General features: G+C 41.0%; 1 protein-coding gene across 1 annotated transcript; it reads left to right on the forward strand.

Moving 5' to 3' along the window:
* Positions 1 to 1,444: 1,444 nt before the first annotated feature.
* ipo9 (importin 9) lies at positions 1,445 to 18,002 on the forward strand. Its single transcript, XM_038301208.1, has 24 exons — positions 1,445 to 1,722; positions 4,167 to 4,228; positions 4,339 to 4,425; positions 5,219 to 5,420; positions 5,593 to 5,681; positions 7,556 to 7,642; positions 9,562 to 9,681; positions 9,864 to 9,964; positions 10,312 to 10,370; positions 10,457 to 10,608; positions 10,706 to 10,804; positions 10,896 to 11,002; positions 11,137 to 11,276; positions 11,499 to 11,661; positions 11,872 to 12,098; positions 12,239 to 12,387; positions 12,619 to 12,747; positions 14,676 to 14,951; positions 15,897 to 16,063; positions 16,197 to 16,330; positions 16,459 to 16,578; positions 16,696 to 16,806; positions 16,888 to 16,964; positions 17,232 to 18,002. The coding sequence occupies exons 1-24, from the start codon at positions 1,563 to 1,565 to the stop codon at positions 17,340 to 17,342; spliced, it is 3,129 nt and encodes a 1,042-aa protein (XP_038157136.1). The 5' UTR covers positions 1,445 to 1,562; the 3' UTR covers positions 17,343 to 18,002.
* Positions 18,003 to 20,202: the final 2,200 nt, after the last annotated feature.

Genomic DNA, 20,202 nt, shown 5'->3' on the forward strand with positions numbered 1-20,202 from the left:
GAATTCATAATATACTTCATTTTGTATTTTTTGTAACGAACTGAGAACTCTAGAAAGCAGCATAGGTAGGAGCCCTGAGCATACGTTTGCTGTATAATCTTCTCAGCACCTGAACAGCTGTATGCATTAGTTTTTTATGGCAACTGATATTTTATTTATTTCACTTATAGATTTTGTCATTGCTTTGCCTCAGTGTGTTTAACACAAAAGGGAGACTGGGTGGAGAATTGTATTAAGGTACATCGGGTTCATTGGTGTAAATACTTAGCTTATAGCCATTAAATGCATTCAAACCATGGCATGAAGCCTAAATAATCAAGACACCGGAAAAGGTTGGATCCCATGGACTGAAGATCTAGAATAAGTCAAAGCCTTCTCATAAGACGTGCTGTGCTCGATCTGCAGGAGTTTGAGGTGAAACTAATCCTTAAGTAACCCCTTGCACTGCCACATCCAGGGTGTGGAAAATGAGTATCACAACCCATTCAGTCCTGGGTTTATTGTTAGCGTTATATAAAACTGAAGCAGTTTAAATCAATATAAGGGTTTGAGCCACAACGGAAATACATATCAGGGCTCATCTTGCTGGTAAGCCAACATTATTAAGTGGAAAGATATATTTTAATAGAGATACCACTCGGTCAGATTTGATTATAATCAGCCAGTATACAAAGGGAAATGTCTGGCTGTAAACTAGAGGGCGGAAAGTGGGAACTGCTTAATATTACAGCCTCCTGTCAATCAGACAACCAACCAGGATTCTCAGCAGGTAAATCTGACATGATCTACCTTTCAGGAAAATACCTTCTCTACACTTTGAGCTGATCCGACAGCTATTTGGATTATAAATTATGTGTTTATTTAAAAATATAAAGTGTAAAAATATGAGAACATAACTAAAAACGTTAAAGCCCTGTACTTATCTGAGAACAAATCACATGGTAACAGTTTGTCATCCTGCTCTGGGGCTCCTTCCCATCCTGATCATCTGACTTCTCTTCAGGAGCAACTGCAAAAAGAGTGAAGTTACAAAGGGTAAACAAAGCTACTTCAACATACTGATTTTAGCTCACAGTACAAAATCTTTTTAATACATTTTAAATTACAGACTTAGACATATTTTATTTAGTCATTCTGTACACACAAGTTTAAACATAAAGAAATGTTAACTACAGCTCTCTAGACTATTTCATTTTTAAAGTGCAGGTAATCAGCAGTGATAAAAACATTGTGATGAAAAAAGCGACCTGTGTTAAGGAAATTAATTATTAGCTTATATCTAAAAAAAAAATTTTCATGCATATTGTATCGTTTTTTTCTATTTCTATCAAGCGTTCAATCGATACATTTAGCTCATACATTTTAATAGTGTTCTAGTCAGCCGCTCCACAAGAGGGCGCTGTAACACAGAAGCCTCCCCGTAAAAAAAGGTCATCATCATTCATCGCCCCGCCTCCATTTTTCCATGCATTGGCGCGCTCTGTGGCCGTGGCTCTCTGGCTCCGCTCCCACCCCGGTAACTGAACTTTCTATAACGGGCTGAGAGCGCAGACACTGTAGGCATGAGTGCTGCGGGTGACGTTCGGGCCGGCTCGGCTGTCGGACCCGTCCAGCAGGGATTGAAGGAGGCTCTGGTTGAGACGCTAACGGCCATCCTGTCTCCGTTACAAGAAGTGCGCGCCGCCGCTGAGGAGCAGATCAAAGTGCTGGAGGTGACAGAAGGTGAGGGGTAGTCGGGCTATGAACCACAGGAGCGATGTTTAAAGTCGTTTATTAATGCTGACTGCTACCTACATCAGGGTTTATTCCAACCAAGCTAGCAGGAGCCTCAGCAGAACCAGAGTGGGCTGAGGTTTAGCTGATGTAAGGCCATGCAAGCAGAAGTTAGTGAGCTATAGGTTTGTTCGGTGGCTTATAAATGTGGTTCAAGGTTAGGTTTGTTGGTATTCCAGATGCTCTTTGCCTAACAGGACAGAAGGGCCTTCCGCTAGCGCTGTTTATAAGTGGTAACCAATAGCCCTAGCTTAGATGGGGCACATGTGAACCAGCCCGAAGTTGGTGTCAAATTTGTAGGGCCATCAGTTTGTAAAGTTCACAATTTAACTAACTGAGTAAAAGTCCCCAACCCCTAGACTGTGTTAAATTATTTAATGTAAAATCACTCAGTTCTGCGTGTACTTGTTGAAAACTACATAATTCAAACCCGGACATCTTTAAGGTAAAATAAATTCCTCTGTACATTTGATTTTTGACTGATAAAATGTACTTATTCTAATGATATGTCTTATAAAACTAGGCTATGTTCAGGCAGGCAATGTCATTTTACTGTTTTATGACTTCAAAATTGATGTATGGTTTGCTTTATACAAAAATATTTTTTATAATTATATGGCCACTCTCTAGAATGAGCCTGATATAGATTAAAAAAAAATCTATCTTTTTTTTTTCATATTAAAATAACCTTATGGATTATTACAAGTTATTGATGTCAAATAGTTGTTTCTAGCATGTTACCATCTGATATGGTTTAGATCCAGTTTTTAGGAATTTATTTAAGGTTTAACTAATAACAAATCTACTTGGCATTATCTATAGGTAGAGTGGAAGTTTGCATAGCTCGTCAAATATCATTCAGGTTTGTTAAAACAGGTGAAATGTCCCTTTAGTGAAGTGGAGCCCTGAAGCTCTAATCCAGAAGCAAACTTTGCTGTTATCACATGGGAAAATCTCCCGTCTGTTTTAAATATGCTATAAATATTAAAATCTGATCATTTATCATGCATGTCATGTTTTAGCATTAGCTCTGTTTAACCTGTGGAGAGTTTGGGTGATTATTAAATGAAAAGAGGACTCTATGGTCATAAAGTGGCCTGAATTGGCAATCTTTTCCTCTTTAGTGACCAAATCAACTTTTAAGATCCGATTGACAGATTTTCCCGCGAAGTGGGCTTCCAGAGGGGGGGGGGTCCAAATGATCCCGCCTCTAAACCTCCCAGCTTCCTTAGGAGAGCTGAGAAACAGGAGGAAACTACATGGACAGATCAAATGCTTCTGAGCTTGGGGATTTTTTGTAATTATATGTTTTTAAGATGGTTTAAATCTGTTAGTGGATCTATGGTACAGGACCTGTAGATTTCTTTGGATGTTTTAGAATGAAAGTACAGCATAGCAATAGTTTTTCTGTTTCAATTTAATAAAATTTAATTTCCTTCTTTGAAGTTAAAGGATTTAGAGAAATGACTGATACCAAAAGGAATAAATAGGTCTGTGTTTACTTTCAGAGTTGTGGTCTTTCGAAAAAGGTCAGCATGAGTTTATGTAAAGGCAGTATAAGAAGAACATTTTAGACTTTTTGCACCTCAGCATCTGTAGAGGTGCTACCATGGCGAGCGGCTGCAGCTCAGCGCTCCCCATCCTTCTTTTGTCCCACAGTAAAAAGGTAATTGAGCGTGCTGTGAGCGGGTGTTGCAGCATGCTGCCCCTTTCTGCTGACCTGTCTCTCTCTAAGGCAGCTGCTTTGCAGGATTGTTGGCGCTATTGTTTTCTTGTGCCTGATGTCACTCCTAAAAAAGCCAGCTGGAGGTGGCGCTGATGAGGTGGAGGCTGCTGATCTTGAACTTGGTGTTTTTCTCTTCCTTTCTGTTGTCTTCCCATGCTTGGTTGAAATTGGTCCCTTTGCTTTGGGCGAAAACCTCAGTGTTTAACCAGGTATTGATAAAATGAGTAATTGAACTGTTGATTAAATGAGGGAATCCAGAGTAAATTCAGAATCCTGAATAAACAAAGTTGCTGTGTGCTGCTCATTGATAACGGTGACTTTTCTCTATCTGTCCTGAAGAAGTCTGGTTAAAATTGGGCATGTTTGGGCGCGGTTGTGACGCAGAGGTTCAGCGTCCGACCAACACAGAGGCCTCAGTCCTCCATGTGGCTGTTAACCTTTTCCATCTTTTCAAATAAATGCCTCTAGTGGCAAAAGATGGACGGTTGTTGTGTTTTTCTTTTAAACAGTAGTTGTTTGTTGGACTTTAAAGACTGAAAATCGTTCTTCCCTCACAAAATATACCAAAAGTTATCTGGATAAGATTAAAATATGGCGCCATGGTATTGTAATAATATGGTGATTATGATAATAAAAAAAACCCTATCATGCCTGTTTTCTATTCCAGAGTTTGGGGTCCATCTGGCAGAGCTGACAGTTGACCCCCAGGGAGCATTGGCTATCCGTCAGGTGAGTTAAACCCAAAAGGTATTTGTTTTTTTTCTTATGCATTGATTATAAAACCAGACCTTAGTTTCTGTTTGCTGTTCTAATAACAAATATTTCATCTGCCTTTGCAGTTAGCGTCTGTCATCCTGAAGCAGTATGTGGAGACTCACTGGTGCTCCCATTCAGAGAAGTTCAGGCCTCCTGAAACCACAGATCAGGTAAAGCTTCACATCACCTGCCCTAATCTAAGGCAAACCATATTAGAATGTCGTCATATTGGTCATTTGCCACGATCTGAAAAGATGGGTTCATAATAATAATTTAAAAAACTTCAAATTTGTTGCATTATAGACTTTATTTAAATGTTATAGATGCTTTCAAAATTATTAAAAATGATCACAAGCTGCACCTTCACTTTGCATTTGTTAGCCTAGCCAGCCAGACTGATACAACGTATACACAGAGTGTTAGTTTGGTAAAGAACAAGAACGTCTGGATTTCAATGGCGGGCCTTAAAGGGTCCACTTGATCAGGTTAGAACCAATTGGATCACCACAGATTTGATGCAAAAACTCCAAGTGACGTACTTGGAGTCCGTTTGTAGTCCATGAAACATATCCAGCTGAAATTAGAAAATACGTTTTTGTTTTTTTAAAGAAATGACACTAAAGATGCCCGGTAAGAGTTTCCCTCTATCAAACTAAGAACGTCAGAAAAGGCAACATTATAACGTTGCTCCGTTGCCGTCACCATCTTGCTGCTATACTAGCATAAAAGTAGAAAGGAATTTAGAAAATGAAAGAAAAGCACCACTGAGGATTTCTCCACATTAGGAAACCTCATAATCTTAAAAAAAAACAACTTATTTTGAAGAACTCTATTAAAAAATTTCTAGCTATGATTAAAATAACTGTTTTTATTTCCATATACAGAATAGACATATCTCAGTTTAACCCCCAAATTAACAGTCATGGCATTTTAAACTGCTCTCATCTCATGGTGACCCATCAGGCTAAAGCCGCCATCAGGGAGCTGCTGCCCAGCGGCCTACGGGAGTCCATCAGCAAAGTTCGCTCCAGCGTTGCCTACGCCGTGTCGGCCATCGCTCACTGGGACTGGCCCGAGGCGTGGCCGCAGCTCTTCACCCTGCTGATGGAGATGCTGGTCAGTGGAGATGTGAACGCAGTTCACGGAGCCATGAGGGTCCTCACAGGTATCTGAAAAATCTATAAACATGCTTTACACAGTAGCAGCCTTGTTTGGTCTGGTTTTGAGGATTTAAATATTTAACTGTTATTGCACAGTATGCTAATCAAGCTTATTTGTATCTCTGCAGACTTTAAAACCTGTTAAATTAGAGTTTTTCTGAACTCTCTCGTTTGCAGAGTTCACTCGAGAAGTGACCGACACACAGATGCCGCTGGTGGCTCCTGTCATCTTACCTGAGATGTATAAGATCTTCACCATGGCTGAGGTACTGCTGCAATGTTTCTCATCTAATCACACAGTTACACTGATATAGTAACATTTGTGTCGCAGTCAGAGAGGGCTGCTGCATAATGCTTTGCGTGTTAAATGTGCACAGATTTAAATATTTTTAGATTGATATTCCTGAAGGGGCCAAAAAACGATATTTATTAATGAAGCACTGAAATAAAAATTGTTGGGCGAAGCCAAAAACTAAAAATTAGGAAACCAAGGCTGAAGACCAAAACACCAAAATAACTTATGTCTAATGATAAAATCATAGCATCTTTGGCTACAATATTTACTAACCCTGCAAAAAAAACGTATTTATCACTTACATTATTTTGTTAAGTGCTTCACATTAGCAGGATCACTGGGAAATGTTCTTGCTTTTTCAAACACGTCCACCACAGACCTAGTAGCCATGTTCGGTGTCAGTTACCTTTTCTGTCGCATTTCTCTCATATTCAGAATGGTGAATATTTTTTTTGCCACTGCTCTGAGCACGCACTGAGGCTAATGTGCAGCGTTTAAACTCGCACTCAAAAAGTCAAAATCCTTTGACTTACACAAAACTATGGCAAGCTCTGCTCTGCAACCTGTGCTCTGCTGCTTAATTGCTTTACTTGGCGTAGTTGAAAACCTTTCTGAATGCTGGATGTGCTGTTTGTCTTGTCATCACATGTTTCAGCCATGTTGTCTCTATGCTAAATGTCAGCCTTAAATGCACTCGGAAAAGAAACTGTAGTCAAAATTTCTAAATCCCTAATATCTATTCATTTATTTTAGGGCCGAAAGAATCATATTAATCGGTTATTGAAATAATCGTCAACTAACTTGGTAATTGATTAGTCTTTAACTGGCGTATAGAGATTGTAAAATATGCCTTTAGCTGACAGAGCAACCTGCTTAGAGCAGTAATTATATCAAAATTGTAAAAAAAATATATATATAAAAATGTTGCATTTAATATAAAAAATTATTTAATTTGATTGAAATAATAATCAACAGATTCATCAATTTGAAAAATAGTCGTTAGTTGCAGCACTAATCTATTTACCTCTTTCACACCACCAAACAAAAACCATACTGCTGACTTTGCTTCCCTCTGGTGCGTTCACGTCGCATGTAAAACCCAACATTTTACCAGAAATTTACCTGGTGAGAAAACTTGCTCGGTATAAGGCTCCATATGTCATTGAATCTGCTGGTTGTAGGTTTCACCTCAACATGGAGCACCTAGATGTCCAGAGTGAGTCGCTGTTTTATTTACCAAGCGAAGCCAAACAAAGCTATAAGCGCTAGCCTCCCTCAGTTCAACAAATCCTGAGAGATGCTCCTAGTTGGAGGAGTCCAGGACTGCTGGATCACTGCTGCTTCCCAAGTAGCCTAAAGTGTTGAAAGGCTCAGACAGTGGTAGGGGTGTAAATAATAATCGTTTTGTATCGATGCATCGATCCAAAAGCCGACGATCCGATGCATCGACACGTCCGCAAGATAATCGATTCATGTTTTTTTTCCTCCGGTCTATTTTTATCCATTTGCTCCTGGGCGTAATTCTCCCTCCCGTGCTGCGGTGCCGCTAAACCTATTTTGCCCTCCTACCGCGCTTCCTGGTTATACTCTTACAGCAGTTTGTTGCAGCAAGCTTCACACAGACATTTTTAAATTATGCTCAGTATTGAAGCGTGGTCTGAGCAACACACTGTGGGTCTAGATACGGCCGAGGCGGTGAGGAAGTGGGGACGAGTTTAGTCCGACGACGAAGGGACATGAGGGCAAAAAGAACTATTGAACTTTACAGGATTGGATACCAACTCTAGTCTCAAGGATGCTCTTAGAGTCTGAGGATGATTTGTTGATGTTTCTGAATAATTGCAGGTTTACAGCATTCGAACCCGTTCCAGAGCAGTGGAGATCTTCACCACATGTGCTAACCTCATCTGTGCTATTGAGGAGCTTGAAAAGGTGAAGAAAATTTCACATCTTTTACTGCTCGTATTTTTCTTTGTTGTATTTCAATTGATGTGGGAAACATTTAACCCCGTTTGTTTGTTTTTTTTCTCCATAAATTGTTCCTGCATGAAGTCATATGGGCTTCTCCAGCTCCTCCGAAACCTTCCCATTCACATTAGAAATTATAAGCTTGTCCATCTCTATCTGAACCACTCTTAGACACTTAAATATAATTCTTATTTTGTTTATACTAACACTAACTGTTCAGCCTTCATAAAATATTTTCAAAAATGTTGTGACTATTACCTAAAACTATATGAATGACACCTCTGTCATGGCCCATGGATGTATTTATTGTTTCCTGCCACCAAGCAACTTTGAGGAGGGCGGCAGTAATCCTGCCAGACAAAACAACTACAACGTTGCAGACTGCTTTACCGCATGCATCACTTCCCCCTTTGACCATTCGTTAAAAAGGCGAAAGTTAATGCAACTAAGTTTCCCTGAGAGACGCTTTATTCGTGTGAATTGTGCAGAATTGATTTTCAGTAATCAATGGGACATCTTCCCGCTGGGATCTACTTTAGAACTGCGTTAAGACGAGAAAATGAAAATAAAGTGATTGGCCATTTGTCAATTCACAAGAACGTGAGTACAGACTCGTGTCCTCACCAAGGATGTTCTTGAGAAGAACACAGGAAAGTATGATTTGGGGAGAACTGGAGCACGCAGCATAAATAATGGTTAATTGGAACAGAAGCTGTGTACTCATGACGTCACCACACACTCTGCTCGCTGGAGCTGCATTTAACCTCCTGTAATTAATAGATAATAATAAATTCTTTTTTCATCTAATAGGGGAATAATAGTTAAAACAGTCAGATAAACACAAATAAAATGAAAATTTTGCCAAATAAAACAAAACAAAAAAATCACCATCAGAGCCAGCAGTCCTTCACACACAGCTATGCTGAGAGAGGGCTTCTGCAGATGGGCTAGCATTACGGTTGCGGTTAGCCTCGGAGCTCCACAGGTTGCCACGGTCCTCAAAACATACAAACTTTTTTTTTAAATTATGCATTAAATCAGTAAATGGGCCACATAGTGATGCTTAAAAGTATATTTTCTCGCCTCAATGAGCTTAAAAGTTACTTTTATAGAACAGCAGCAACTGAAAGGGAACTTTTAACTTAATACTCTGAGCTCTGAGTGCTAACCTGGAAGCCTTCTGCTGCCGCGGTGCCTGCTAGGACAGCTGTCGGTCTGGAGAACGGACAAGTCTGCTCTGATGCATGCTGGGTAGGGAGGGACAAGAACAACATTTAGGGACTCCATCCGTTTTCAGTCTTGTGTTCTTGGGAGCTTCAGATGAAATGTGCTTAATGTTATTAATGAATCCACCTCTTTATTTTAACTACTGGTAGTTCTGTCTTTAAACATTAACCTGAGCACTATGAAACTCAGTTGCATTTTTCTGACATTAAATTTGTAAAATAATGGCAGGAAATGTTTATTTTTTTATCCTTGTTTTTGGCTGAATCCTGGAAATCCTTACAGTTGTTTTCCAGGTGGAAGATTGGATTAGATCACAATGAAAACATTGTCTGCAGCTGGTTTATAATCCAGCTTTTCATCTCGATAGTCTAACTATACCAGGAAAACATTTGTGATGCCAACCATTCAACCTTTTCTTGACTCTGTTTTCCTTCCTCTAAGAAATGTATTTTCTAAATATATCTAGTTGTCCCTTGTGTGTCTGTTGAGCATTTAATAACTAAAACCTTTCCAAATTAGTTTTTTTATGCAGATTTTATGTTTAACTGGAAGTGTTTAAGGAGTTCCCTTTTATAATACCATATGTGCTTATACATGTATAATTTGCATATGTTGCAGCTAGCTCTGCGCGCTAACAACCATATAATTGTGTTTAGGGTGCAGCTAAAGCATTGATCTTCCCGGTGGTACAGCAGTTTACAGAGGCGTTTGTGCAGGCTTTGCAAATGCCTGATGGACCATCGTCTGACAGCGGCCTCAAGATGGAAGTCCTGAAGGTGAGCTTTCTGAAGCTTAGAGATTGATCTAGTTGCTTAGAGAGACCAACAAGTAAAAAAATTCACGTCCATTGGGTTGAGATTTGTTTAAAAGATCAAAGAAATACATTTCAACATTTTTGGTGTTTATAGTTCAGACAATAAGATTTTTTTTTATTTATTTTTTTATTATTCCTCTGCAGGCAGTAACGGCTTTAGTGAAGAACTTCCCAAAACCGATGGTGTCCTCTATGCAGCAGATATTACCCATCGTCTGGAACACGCTGACTGAAAGTGCAGCTTTATATCCCTCAAACCAACAGCTCTATAATCATGCCTTTAGTTGTCCATCCATTCCATCCATTTTCCGTTAAGCTTATCCCAAACAGTGTCGCAAGGGGTGCTGGCTCCTATTTCCAGCTGTCTATGGGTGAGGGTCAGGGTCCACCCTGGACAGGTCGCCGGTCCATTGTAGGGCAACTCAAAGCCTTTAGTTGTTTTGCTGATAAACATGTTGTGCTGCAGTTTAACTTTTTTTATGGAGGTTGCAACTTCACATTATTAATATCAAATCACTTTTTAATTATTGATTTGTTGAATCTGTTCTATCTGGGAAAAAAACAGTCTATTCTTCCTTAGTTTTTAATTCACTTATGTAAGGACGGAGGTCAACTACACGGAGGAGGTGGATGACCCAGTTGATTCAGACGGTGAGCACTACTGTCCCTTTATTTCCCGCCCATATTTCATGTAATATATACTTTTAATATTTTACTTTTTGACCGGATTTTTCCAGGTGAAGTTTTGGGGTTTGAAAATCTAGTGTTCAGCATCTTTGAGTTTGTCCACACGCTGCTGGAGAACAACAAGTTTAAGAGCACAGTGAGGAAAGCTCTCCCTGAGCTCATCTACTACATCATCCTGTACATGCAGATCACCGAGGACCAGGTGGGAGTATCGTTGAGCCACGTGATGCATAACTGGAGCCATAAAGGCCCAATGCTGGGAGAAATGGTCTTGCTTCATCGCAGCTCTCTGTGTTCAGGTTAAAGTGTGGACAGCAAACCCTCAGCAGTTCGTAGAGGACGAGGATGACGACACTTTCTCCTACTCTGTCAGGATCTCCGCTCAGGACCTGCTGCTGGTGAGCTTTAGATGAACCCAGAGCTCCTGGAGTTAAAGGGCTGTTCTGCAGGTCTAAGTGACCAGAGCATGTTTGTGTAAACTTATTGCAGGCTGTAGCTGCAGAGTTTCAGAATGAGAGTGCAGCAGCGCTGGCGGCAGCAGCAACCAGACACCTCCAGGAGGCAGAACAAGCTAAAAACAGTGGCAACGAGCACTGGTGAGGACGGGGAGCGGCTCTGGGTTTATGCTTTGGGTTAAACCATTGGGCTCGTTTCAGAAAGGCAGAACAAGGAGCTTTTTATGTTTGGAAGTTATTATTATATATATATTTTTTTCTGTTTTCCAAACCAGGTGGAAGATTCATGAGGCCTGCATGTTGGCCCTGGGTTCAGTTAAGACCATCATCACAGAGAATGTGAAGAATGGTAGAATCCAGTTTGACATGCATGGGTTTCTGGCAGGCGTCATCCTCGCTGATCTTAATCTGACCGGTGAGCCCACAGTGGACGGCAGATATTATAAACACTGCAGAAGCCCTCATTCTAACTGTTGGACATTACATCCAACCAAACATGTTTCTATTTTAGATCATTTAGAACTCAACCTAGTTTTTTTTTTTTTTTTTACTGCAAAACAATTAGTTTATTTTGTCCCTCTTAAGTACATCTAATTATCTATTTCTCATAACTAATCCTTTGCTTTCCTGCTCCCAGCCGCGTCCCCGTTCCTCCTCGGCCGGGCGCTGTGGGCCGCCAGTCGCTTCACTGCAGCCATGTCTCCCGAGCTCATCCAGCAGTTTCTCCAGGCCACAGTTAGTGGCCTACATGACAGCCAGCCACCATCTGTCCGCATCTCGGCAGTCAGGGCCATTTGGGGGTGAGCTTCTCTTTGTTTGCTGTGATATTTCTTATTAACGTAGGAATGTCATGTTACCATGTTCTAATTGTTAGATGGCCCCTGTTTTGTCAAATAATGGCTATAAACTTTAATCGGGGCGGCATGTAGCTAAAATGATCTTTATTCAACCTCTCTGCTCCTCCCATTTTCCTCCAGGTTAAGTCTTTGTGTTATTTCTTTGTTTTTCAGGTACTGTGATCAGTTGAAGCTTTCGGAGAGCACGCAGATCCTCCAACCTTTCCTCCCCAGCATATTGGAAGGACTGGTCCAGCTAGCAGCCCAGTTTAGCTCAGAGGTGCTTACACTTGTCATGGAGACTCTTTGCATCGTCTGCACCGTGGACCCGTCTTTCACCACCAGCGCTGAAAACAAGATCTGCCCACTGACAATCGCCATTTTCCTCAAATATAACAACGGTACTTCTGCAGCTCCTAAGAATAATCTCCCATTATATCTCCGTCTTAAAGTGTTGGACACTGAAACTGTCACTCAGTTTATGATGTAAATGTTAGAGTGGCTATTTTTTTAAAGACCTTTCCTTGTCCTTTCTCCTCAGACCCAGTGGTGGCATCGCTGGCTCAGGACATCTTTAAGGAGCTGGCCCAGATCGAAGGCTGTCAGGGTCCCATGCAGATGCGCCTCATTCCCACGCTGATCAGCATCATGCACGCTCCACCTGATAAGATCCCCTCTGGGCTCTGTGCAGTAAGTGCAATGAGTTATTTAGAGACTACTTATCCACAGAGATTTGATGAATGTTTTTTTATTATTTCTGTGCTGATTCCTCATTTGGTCCATCAAAGGTCGGTCTTCTCCAGGTCTTCTTTCTGATACGACTCAGTGGCAAAAGTTTATATTATTTTGCTGTTTGTTTATTCCATGCCTGTATGAGCATAACTTGGTGTTAACGTTTCTCATTTATTTGTGTCTCTGCAGACATCTATAGACATCCTGGCCACAGTGGTCCGAAACTCAAAGCCCCCTCTGTCAGAGCTGTTGGTGTGTCAGGCCTTCCCTGTTGTAGCACAGTGCACCTTAAGCACTGATGACAACACAGTAATGCAGGTAATAAAAGCTTTTATTTTTTTTTAACTAGACTTGCACCGGTCAATCAGCAGTGCTGGGAAATCAGCCGATTTTCACCTACTGGTCATGAAGACCACCGTTTTTAAGCATTGGTCTTTTTGTTTTTATTGAGGAGACAAACATCCTTTTTGTTCGCTTGTGCCCCTGCTACTTGGGCAACACAGTTATAGGATAATCTTCTGGTTCCACCGCCCAAGGAACAAGAACAGGCTCAGCTGGTTCTGGTGCTGTCTCCCCTTACCTTTTTTTGTCGGTGTGAAGCGCGTCCTACGCATCAGATGCTCAGAAGCTCATTAGGCGCTGCTCAGATTTGACAAGATGGGCTGCTCCTGCTGCTTAAAACCGGCTGCAGGACCTTTTGATGTGACTTGATGCATGTCAACCATTGACTTCGCGTGTAAAAAAGCTGCTTCTGCTGCCCAAAGCGCGTCCAGCGTGAAAGTAGCACTAGAGAACCGGAACATGGTTGATCAGACAGATTATCCTAACCTGCTACTTGGGCAAGACAGTTATAGGATCATCTTCTGGTTCCAGTAAATCATGTGCTACCTGGGATACACTACGGATCAAATGAGAACATTGTCTATGTTAGAACGCGGTTCGCACAGTACCCTACCATCTGCTATCCCTGATGGCTTGCTAGCTAGCATCGGATAAAATCAAACAGGTGCGCCACAGCATTGTGTAGGCTACAAATACAGTGGTAGAGACGTTTAACAATGTACTCATCATACAAAATAAGCTGTAGCAGAATGTCTGCCCTTACCCCTCAAACCCTATATAGAGCGGGACTATATAGTGGACTTGGTTAGTTGACTATTTGGACAGATGATCACTACTATTTGCTCCCTGTCGGTCACGTGACTCCAATTCCCCACATGGTGCCTGTGCCATTTTTTTTTCTCTCTCCCCGAAAACAAATCCCATGATGCTTTGCGTGGAAAGCTCTTGCAAAGTATTCTGGTATGTCTTTTCATCTAGGGACCTCTACTGATGTGCAACTTTTCAAGGTGCACTGTGGTAAATTTTGAGTCCACTGCTTTTTCATCCGCTAGACATCCGAACACTCATATAAAACTGCATAACAGCTATATAGGGGTGCGGGAGGAGATTTGGATACAGCCATAGTTTCGCTGCTCCCAGTTCTGTTGAAAGGTCAAATTTGACCTAATCTCAGCAACTCGGGTAACATGAAATGTTTCCAGCTTTTACGTGGAATTTACGAGTGTGGGAGAGCAGAGCACAGCAAAAGAGAAGTGCGCACAGGAAATGGTGCCAGGACAGGGAGGGGCTAAAGCTGACCAAGGCTAGCTAGGCTAACTGTTGAGGCTTGACAGAGTATGGCAGAAAATCAGAGAAGTGTGCCAGGAACACGGACAGCTGATACTAGAATTAGCAGCGAGAGGCTAAGGCTAGCTGGGATCACTCCTGGAGGTGGAAGAATGACAGCAGAGGAGCCTGTGGGCAGAGCGGGGAGGGTAAGGGATGGCTGGTCTGTGTCTACGCTGGAGGTATGATGGTGAAACAGTCCTTCTAGGGCTAAATCAAAACGGCTTCGTTAAAAGCCACCTACAAACCTCTTAAAAAAATTACAACCTCATCCTCAATTTCAACAATTTTATTTTTCCCCATCTTCCATTTTAATTTAAAAAAGCTCGTCTCTGCTGCCTCCTTCACTAAAACTGTGGTCATTTCCTGAGACTTATCTGCTCTAATTTTTATACCTGTCAATATAATATCGGTGTACAGCAGCTGAGAATTTATGGTTTGATTCTGTGCTTGGCGATGCAAAGATACCGATGTTGGTGATCGGCTCCACAAATTCTGACTGATGCATGTCTAATTTTAACACTGCATATCATAGAGTGATGGTTTGTTTTTTTTCATATTGCTTTCCTCCTTTCCAGAACGGAGGCGAGTGTCTGCGTGCGTACGTCTCTGTGGCCCTCGAGCAGATCGCCCAGTGGAGGGACGAACAGGGTAACAGCGGCCTGTGGTATGTCATGCAGGTGGTCAACCAACTGCTGGACCCCCGGACCTCCGAGTCCACGGCGGTCTTCGTTGGGAGGTTGGTGTCCACTCTGATCTCTCGGGCTGGAACCGAGCTGGGGGATCAACTGGACCACATCCTCAGAGCCATTCTGAGCAAAATGCAACAAGCTGAGGCTCTGAGTGTCATGCAGGTAGGGAGGAGAGATGACCACACGAGGGGAACATCAGTGAACCAGAATATCACAGAAAAACATGGAAACTCATACATTGATTGATTTTGCCCTCAGCAATATACTTTAAGTGTTATTTTTATGTTAAACTTGATAATGGCTTGAAGAAAATGAAGACCAAAAGTCCTGTTGCCCTGCAAAATGTTAGAAAATCATAAAGGGGGAAAACTGGGTACGGGCATTTCAGCCTGCTTGCAAGTATTTCCATGTTTTGTTCAGTATAAAGACTCAGTATGTGGTGGGGGCTCATTTGGCATGAATTGATGCATCAGTGCTGCCGTTGAAGTGTTTAGGAGGCCTGTTTCTATTTATCTTCCTTTTTCTTCTCATAGTATTGTCTGGTATCTCTCATCTTTTTTAAGCTGTTTATAGGTTATCTGTTTAGTTCAGATGAGTTTAGCATGATAGTCATTAAAGCAGGTGTTGGTGCTGTTTGGCAGCTTGTGCAGAAGACCAACTTGGGTTCTTCTTTTGGTCACAGCAAGAATCTAGTTCTTTTTCTTGTTAGTCCAACTATGATGCATCTGCTATAGTCTGGTTCACAAGTAACTAAATGCAAGTAAAGTGCTAGTAGTACCTGTTTTATAGATACATCTGTGTGCAGATGCCCTTCATGTCCTGAAGTTTACACAAACTGCTGCATGGCCTTGTGCACTTTTTTCCTTTTCAATCTCTCCTATATAATATAATTTCCTAAGAAGGTAACTAAGGGTTTTCATTAGTTATCCAGATAAATCTAAAATAGAAAAAACCATGTGTGCAATAATTTCTTATCAAAGTAATGAAGGTTGTAATGTTTTGATGACATTCTGATTCACTGAGACTCTCCTGTATAGGCAGGCATCCATGGTTTGTTCCTCCAGTCCCTTTATCTCCTGTTTTGTCTCCCTTCTGGTCCACCTTTAGTCCCTCATCATGGTATTTGCCCACCTGGTTCACTCCCAGCTGGAGCCTCTGCTGGAGTTTTTGTGCAGCCTTCCAGGACCGACGGGGAAGCCTGCCTTGGAGTTTGTCATGATGGAGTGGATGAGCCGACAGCACCTTTTCTATGGACAGTACGAGGGTAAAGTTAGGTAGGACACCTCTTTTCCTGCAGAAGTCTTGCTTTTCAGTTGCTGCAGGGTTTGGATTGATTCATGCTGTGCTTTTAGTTATCTGATCTTGCCTCCCACAAATGTTCTCCTTCTATGGCGTTTGTCTGTGCAGCACTGTGGCGCTGTGTAAGCTCCTGCAGCATGGTATCAACACAGATGACAAGCGGCTTCAGGACATTATGGTGAAGGGAGAGGAAATCTACAGCCCCGATGAAGGCATTCGCACTCGCTCCAAAGCTGCCAAAAGTAAATCCACATAATTCAGAAAGTAGACGATCAATAAATCATTTTCTTATTTTAAAGGTCATATATTTTAAACATAGTGAGAGGAAAACTAAGGTTGTTTTTTTATTGTTTTAAATTATTTTTATTAGAACCAGAGCGCTGGACAAACATTCCTTTACTGGTGAAGATCTTTAAACTGATCATAAACGAGTTGTCAACGGTGGTGGAAGCTAACGCCAGCAGGACCAACGCCGCAGACTGGAGCCAAGGTGAGGAGAACGATAAATGGCTCCATGTTTGAGCACCCAGTATAGACCTTTTATTGGCAACCCCCCCAATAAAATCTTCACCGACCCTTTTATGTGCTTCTTTTTTTTTTTTTTCAGATTCCAGTGGCATGTGGGACGACCAGGAGGAGGAAGATGGAGAGGACGAAGAGGAGGATGAAGGATTGGCAGGGCAGCTGCTCTCTGATCTGATTTCATCCAACAAATATGGTAAAGCACACCTGCTGAGTAGATGGGCTCCTCTACTTTGAACCTGGATTTTAATTTTTTTCCACTTTTTTATTTTAACAGAGGACGATTATTATGAGGATGAGGAGGAGGATGATCCAGATGCCTTGAAAGATCCCATTTATCAGATTGATCTGCAGGTACATGCTCAGTTTTTATTTCTTGTGTCTTTTTGTCTATTTATCTCTTCTTCCTTCTCTTGTTTCTTTAGATTAAATGTTTAATCTTCACCCCTGTAAAATTGTTCTGGTAATTGATAAAGAAATGTATTTGCACTTTAAAATTGTGTAAAAACCGAAAGAAAATGCTGTAAATTTATCAGCGAAAGAATAATATTTATGTACCTTATGTTGTGGTTATAAATTTCTTAAGTTTCATCTGTAAACCCGCCCCCTGTCTCTCCTCAGGCTTACCTGTCAGACTTTCTGATACAATTCGCTCAGCAGGCATGTTACAGCATGTTCTCCAGCCACCTCAACAACGCTGAGAGACAGACCCTGCAGTCTATAGGCCTGTAGCTTTACTGTTGGATGCTCCAACACATCGTCCATCAGCATCACCCTGAAATGTCCCTGTATCGCCCTGTGACGCCACTCGTGATGAATTTAAGGCTGATTGAAAGGACAGATATCGACAGGCCAAGGAGAACAAGTGGGGAAAGGACTCATGCACTTACCTTTGATCTCAGTTTTTTAGTTTATGTAAAAGATGAGATGAAGGATCATACTAATAAGAGACTCCATCAGTCTCATCCTGAAAAGGACCGCCATTTTCTGCTATGGAAGAAAGACCTTCAGCCTGGACTAAAAAGGTAAAGGGTCTTTACCTGGAAGGACTGAAGAACCTGAACCCCGGGGCCGACTGTTTAACCAAGTGCTGTTTGTAATTTAGCCTATCACATTTGTATTTCAGTGGAAATGCATCACAGTAAGTTCTTCAGAAAAAGATGTAACACTGTCTGAAGGAGAAAAAAAAACTAACTTTTTAGAGGGAAGGAGTCTGTGGTGGCCTTATATTCCAGAAAACTGTTTGACAGGAAATGCAAAGTTCTCCGACCAGCTGTCATTTCTCTGGGTTCCATGGGTAGATGAGAACTTACACTGTTGCCATTTTGATTCAATGCTTTGTCATTTCATTGTATCTATTGAAGTTTAGAATAAAGATATTTCTAAATAAAAGCTCCTAGAAGAGGATTATTTACGTTTTTTTTTCTTTTGCATTGATAATTGAACTCTAGTGTACAAAGTGTACAAACCAGTTGGAAAAAATTAAGTACTTCGGTGCCTTTACTTCCTGGATGAAATCATCTTGGGTTTTTGAAAGTTAACTTCTGAGTTGATGTCCTTTTTGCCAGTTTTAAATATCAATGTGGTTTTAAAACAAAAGTCTTTCTCAACTCTCTCAAAACTCAAAATATTGCATGCAGCACTATATTTGAGCAAGAAAATAAATGTTCCTTTTAGGTTGTTATGTAAAAACCAACAGTTGTATCTAGGGCTGGGTATTGTTAAAAAAATTTCGGTTCCGGTACCAATACCGATACCTTCACTTCGATACCGGTTCCTGAACGATACTTTTTTCGATACCGGTTTTATAATATCAATTCGAAAAAAAAGAAAATTACACAACATAAAAAAGTACAAATCTTGAGTTTTATTTTAAGCTCTGTTTTTCCATTTACATTTTTCCTCTTACATAAAAAAATAAATAATTCAGTGTCTAATATTCACTGTTACATTGTGAGGACCTTTTTACTTAGCAGTTTTCCTTTAGAAAAATTACCATGTCTGACAAACAAGCCCGTTGAATGGGATCCTACTGACAGCGCACCGCTGGTATGGGGGGGGTCTGAGCGGCTCCGACAGAAATATTGATGGCAGGATGAACTGACTGCACTGATTACGTTTTCAGGTGGATTTTCCCACTTAAAAACATAATAAAACTACTTTATTCCCACTGATCACAGCAAATATAGCTGCAAGGCAAATAAAGGATAGAGTAGCTCCGCCCAACGCGCGTCTGACCCACTTTGCGACCGCGCAGCCAGAGCAGCAAAGCTTCTTCAGCAGCGCGTCAGAAGCTGGTACAAGCAGCAAAAATTAAGCAGCAGACGAGATTTTGCTGCTCTTGCTGCGTCCAGTTTGAAAGCAGCATGATTCACTCCGCTCTGGCTTTGCTCTGCCCACGGGCTGCTGAGAGGAGGATGGTCGCGCTGGCTGCGGTCCGCTCTTCTTGCAGTCAAACACAGAGCGACTTTCTGCTCTTAAATTATTTCCGTGCACGATGTATTGCATTGTGCACTATTAGCATCAGTCTTAATAAAGTGAAGCCGCACTTTTGACCTGGGGGGCATTTTAAAGGGGTTCCGCGACGCTGCAACCAGTTCACAAAAGATACACATGAACCCTGGCTGTAGGCGTGACCACCTGTGTATTTTTCCTGGATGACGCAATCACCTTAAGTGTTCCAGCCAATCACCGAAACTTGGTACCGAAAGACGAGGCATGTTTCGATACTCTGTAGAACCGAAGCATTTCGGTCGGTACCATAAAAGTACCGAAGTTCGGTACCCAGCCCTAGTTGTATCCAAGTATGTATCATTAAGGTTACAAAATAAGAATTTAAGAAATCTGTGTTTGGAACAGTATGGATTTCTGACAGATTTGAAGAAACTAAATGGTTTTGTCTTGGTGTTACACTTTATTTATTAGAGACAAGTGTATCTTATTTGAGCAAGAATATAGTCCAGCTTCACACTTCAAAATAAACTAAATTTCCTTTTATCAGCTCAGATTTTCAGGCTGAGAAGTGATGGCCATTTTTGTTCAAATGAGTTTGAATTGAATAAGGATAAAAAAGAAAACCTGCAAGAGTTTTCCTCCAGAGAAAGTACTAATATGAATAAGGATAGTGAAGAAAAACGTATAGAGAGGTGATTCCAATAGATCTTTGTGATTTCTACCTTTTTAAAAGTGGTAGAAAACATCAGGCAAAACAAATTAAGACAAGGCAAAGCTATTTTTTTAACTTTAGTGAACTAGAGGACATAACAGCCTAAACTTAACTTGGTTGACATCTACCTGTACATTATTTATTAGGAAATATTAATGGTAAAGATGAAAATGATGGGGAAAAAAGTATGTATTTTCCTACATGTGTATGTTTCCTGCAGAAAATATTTAGTAATTTTTACCTTGTTCATTTTGTAATCAAAAATAAACATGCCTCCTATACCACTCCAAGTGTTTTTTTTTTTTTTTTTTTTTTTTCATGGAAGCCAATTTTTAATACTCTGATTAAAATGTATTATTAGATTATCATTTTTGGATGAATAAGCCATAACTTTGAGATACAAACTGGTATTTATTTCCCTTTTTT

Source organism: Cyprinodon tularosa, unplaced genomic scaffold, assembly GCF_016077235.1.
Source record: "Cyprinodon tularosa strain WSP-4 unplaced genomic scaffold, ASM1607723v1 ctg10, whole genome shotgun sequence".
Classification (NCBI taxonomy): Eukaryota; Metazoa; Chordata; class Actinopteri; order Cyprinodontiformes; family Cyprinodontidae; genus Cyprinodon; species Cyprinodon tularosa.

Bases quoted from the DNA above. Each gene is read 5' to 3' on its own strand.
- ipo9 (XM_038301208.1), top strand. From the start codon at position 1,563: ATGAGTGCTGCGGGTGACGTTCGGGCCGGCTCGGCTGTCGGACCCGTC. The intron at 4,426-5,218 runs GTAAAGCTTCAC...GTGACCCATCAG, and splicing joins CTCCTGAAACCACAGATCAG to GCTAAAGCCGCCATCAGGGA. The intron at 16,965-17,231 runs GTACATGCTCAG...GTCTCTCCTCAG, and splicing joins TTTATCAGATTGATCTGCAG to GCTTACCTGTCAGACTTTCT.